Source organism: Marmota marmota, unplaced genomic scaffold (genome assembly GCF_001458135.2).
Source record: "Marmota marmota marmota unplaced genomic scaffold, marMar, whole genome shotgun sequence".
NCBI lineage: Eukaryota > Metazoa > Chordata > Mammalia > Rodentia > Sciuridae > Marmota > Marmota marmota.
The window spans coordinates 789,909-793,270 of record NW_026000221.1 but is presented as its reverse complement, the minus strand read 5'-3'; the positions used below and the strand labels follow the sequence as shown (position 1 = coordinate 793,270).

Below are 3,362 nucleotides of genomic sequence, written 5' to 3'. Positions count from 1 at the left end.
GATTCCAACATTTCATCTACTCATGCAGCCCCAGGCCAATTCCTACCCCCCTCCCTGGGCCTCTGTTTCCCACACTGAGAAGTGGGACTAGGATAAGGTCATGGCCTGTTTTGTTTTATTTTTGTGGTGCTGGGGGCAGGGGGGGAGGGCGGAGGGTGGGAGGCCGGGCGGGGGATGTGCTGGGAACTCAGGGGCACTTGACCACTGAGCCACATCCCCAGCCCTGTTTTGTATTTTATTTAGAGACAGGGTCTCACTGAGTTGTTTAGCACCTCACTTTTGCTGAGGCTGGCTTTGAACTTGTGATTCTCCTATCTCAGCCTCCAGAGCTGCTGGGATCTATTCCTACTTTTAAAAAGTGTTTGGGGCTGGGCATGATGATGAACATCCATAATCTCAGTGACTCTGGAGGCTGAGGCAGGAGGACTGAAAGTTCAAAGCCAGCTTCAGCAAAAGCAAGGCACTCAGCAACTCAGTGAGAACTTGTCTCTAAATAAAATATAAAATATGAGGCTGGGGTTGTGGCTTAGTGGTAGAGCACTTGCCTAGCATATGTGAGGCACTGGGTTCGAATCTCAGCACTGCATATAAGTAAATAAAAATAGATGGTCCATTAACAACTAAAAAATTAAAAAAAAAAAATAGGGGGCTGGGGCTGTAGCCAGCGCTCAGTGGCAGAGCGCTTGCCTAGGTTTGAGGCACTGGGTTTGATCCTCAGCATCACATAAAAATAAACAAATAAAATAAAGGCATTCTGTTCATTTACAACTACAAAAAAATATATATTTAAAAATATATAAAAAATAGGGCTGGAGAGATGACTCAGTGGTCAAGTGTCCTTGAGTTCAATCTCTGGAACCAGGAAAAAAAAAAAAGTGTTTGAGGAAAGATCAGAGGCAAATGAGGAGATTCTGGACCACACCTCGGAGAATGCAGATAGTCCCTGGGTGTCCTCTTTGGCCCTGCTGGGCCCTGGAAACACCAGCTCATCAAGCTCATTTGGAGGAGGCTTCAGACAGCTCAGAACAGTCCAGGGATGTTCTAGACTTTCTAGAATTCAGATCCACTGGGATTCAGAGCCTCCAGGAGGATGAGAAGGGAGGCCTGCCCACCTTATCCAAGGGCCCAGCCACACCACCCGCCACTTACCACACTTTCATTTCTGCTTTCTCTTGTTGCCTTCCCAAGGAATTATCATTCAGATCACATCATTCTGAGAAAACTGAGGCTCAGAGATGCTCAGAGAAGGATGCCCAAGAGCAAGGGGCAGAGAATTAGACCCAGAGCAGCTTTAAACGCAGGAGACCCTGGCCAAGGTCTGGTTTGGGCTCCACTCAATCATTCCATGGCTATATCTGCAGACACCAACTCAGCTAGGGTGTTCCAGGGTGAGGATATGGGACTCACCACCCCTATAGTGCCCCTCCCACAGTTTGCTGCATCTGAGAGACAGATATGGAGTCAGATGGATTCCAACATTTCATCTACTCATGCAGCCCCAGGCCAATTCCTACCCCCCTCCCTGGGCCTCTGTTTCCCACACTGAGAAGTGGGACTAGGATAAGGTCATGGCCTGTTTTGTTTTATTTTTGTGGTGCTGGGGATCATACTCAAACCCTAACGCTTGCCAGGCAAGTGCTGTACCACTGAGCCACATCCCCAGCCTGCCCGGCCTGTTTTGATCAACAGACTCTCATGCTCACTGAGACCCTACCTTGGGCTTGTGCTAACCCAGTAAGCCAGTCCCTACCTTAGGAATGAGTCCGGGCCCCCGGGGGCAGCTTAGTCTCCACCATATAGACCACGGCAAGGTGATGTAGTAGGGCCTGGAATGAGCCAGGTTTGGGGGCCATTAGTCCCCACCTGACACCTCCTCATCCTGGCTGAGGTAGCACTGGACTTGATCACTGAGTCTGGAGAGAGTATACAAGCACCCAACCCTGCCTGCCTCAGGGCTGTTCAGCTTCTTGGCTGTACTAGCATCCCCACCCTACAGATGAGGAAACTGAGGCCCACAAGAGTTATGCAGTCCAGAGCTTAGATCTAAACCAAGCAGTCAGGGTCAGAGCCCAGCTTTTTCTCCTAAACCTCTAGGGCTCCCAAGGCTCACTTACCTTGTCCTCATCCTTTCCAGTCTCCTATGAAAGGAGCCCAGGTGGGTTAATTAATTTGCCTGGGAGACCCTGCCTCCCTTCCATCCTGAGAAGACTCTTCCGTAGGCCAAATTACCCAAGGACTTGGAAGAGCAGGAAGTAGGCATTATCCCCATATTCCAGAAGAAATGGAGACCTCGCAGCTGGTTGGGACTCAACTCCAGGTGTGTCCAGCCCAGCACCACAGCTAGCTCCATCTGGCAGGCATTCCCACCCAGCGGCAGGCGGGATCTTTAAAGACCCCAAAGCTTGCCTCATCTCCAAGGACCCTACCTTACCCCCGGCCAGAAAATCCCAGAGCCCACTGCTGCATCTGAGCCGTGTGTTCCCTACCTGTGCCCCGGAAGGGGCCACAGAGGCGGAGATGATCACCAGCAAGCACAGATAGGCACTGTCTAGGCCTGGCAGCAGCACGCCCTGCAGACTTTGGCACCATCTCTGCCTCTTCTGAGCAATCATTAACCCTGCCAGAGACCACACCTCCCGGGATGGGGCTGACTCCTCAGGAGGCACTGACCACAGCTAGGGGCCAGGGGAGGAGGAAGGGACAGTTCCAGGGCTCACAGTGATCCTGAGACGAGAGTTCAGACTGGAGGAGCAAGGGGGGAAGGACCTGGAAGACCCCCAGCTCAGAGCACCTGGGAACAAAGATCCAGCCCTGTGGTAGGCGGGAGATGGAGAGGGTAATGGAGTGGGGGATGTCAAGACCCTCCCTGCTACAAGAGTCTCCAGGGACAGGGACTTGTGGAGAAGGCAGGGTTAGGACAGGAGAGGAGACTAGTAAAATGGTTTGACAGTCAAACGTGGTGACTCCAGGACAGCCCGAGAGGTTTATGCAGGGGAGCGAGGCACCCTGGAACTGCCCCTCCTGTCATTGCTATTTATTCTCTCCACTGAGGCCCTCAAAGAGCAACCACCCTTCTCCAGGAGTTTCATCCACCCCAGGCTGGCTAAAGCTGTCTCAATGCCAATGGCTTCCCATCAGGGACCGAGCCCCCAGCCCCTTCTCAGCCAACCTCAAGGCCCAACCATCCCATGTGAACACAAGAAAAGAGGGTCCCAAGTACAAGATCATCAGCCTTGTGTCCTGCCTCTTTCTAGCTGGGGAAGACAGTACCCCCTTCTGAACCATGCTGTCTGTACCCAGGTCCCTCTGGCACCTGCTGGGAGCCTGTAGGGTAGACAAGCAAGCACAGCGAACCCCGGCAC

At 52.4% G+C, this 3,362-nt stretch overlaps 1 protein-coding gene across 3 annotated transcripts in view; it reads right to left on the bottom strand.

Annotated features, from left to right (window-relative positions):
* The window catches only part of Cdhr2 (cadherin related family member 2), a 42,486-nt gene extending 39,895 nt beyond the window's left edge, over window positions 1–2,591 (bottom strand). Inside the window, exons 1-2 of one of the 3 annotated variants that reach the window (XM_048792048.1) lie at window positions 2,487–2,538; window positions 1,751–1,826 (exon numbers count right to left, since the gene is read on the bottom strand). Coding sequence is in view for 1 of the 3 variants with exons in the window: in XM_048792046.1 (XP_048648003.1) it covers window positions 2,115–2,125 (11 nt within the window). In the remaining 2 variants the exon portion in view is untranslated. Of the gene's footprint in view, window positions 1–1,750; window positions 1,827–2,114; window positions 2,420–2,486 lie in introns of those variants that run through there. The other 2 variants (XM_048792047.1, XM_048792046.1) reach the window with 2 other exon arrangements.
* Window positions 2,592–3,362: the final 771 nt, after the last annotated feature.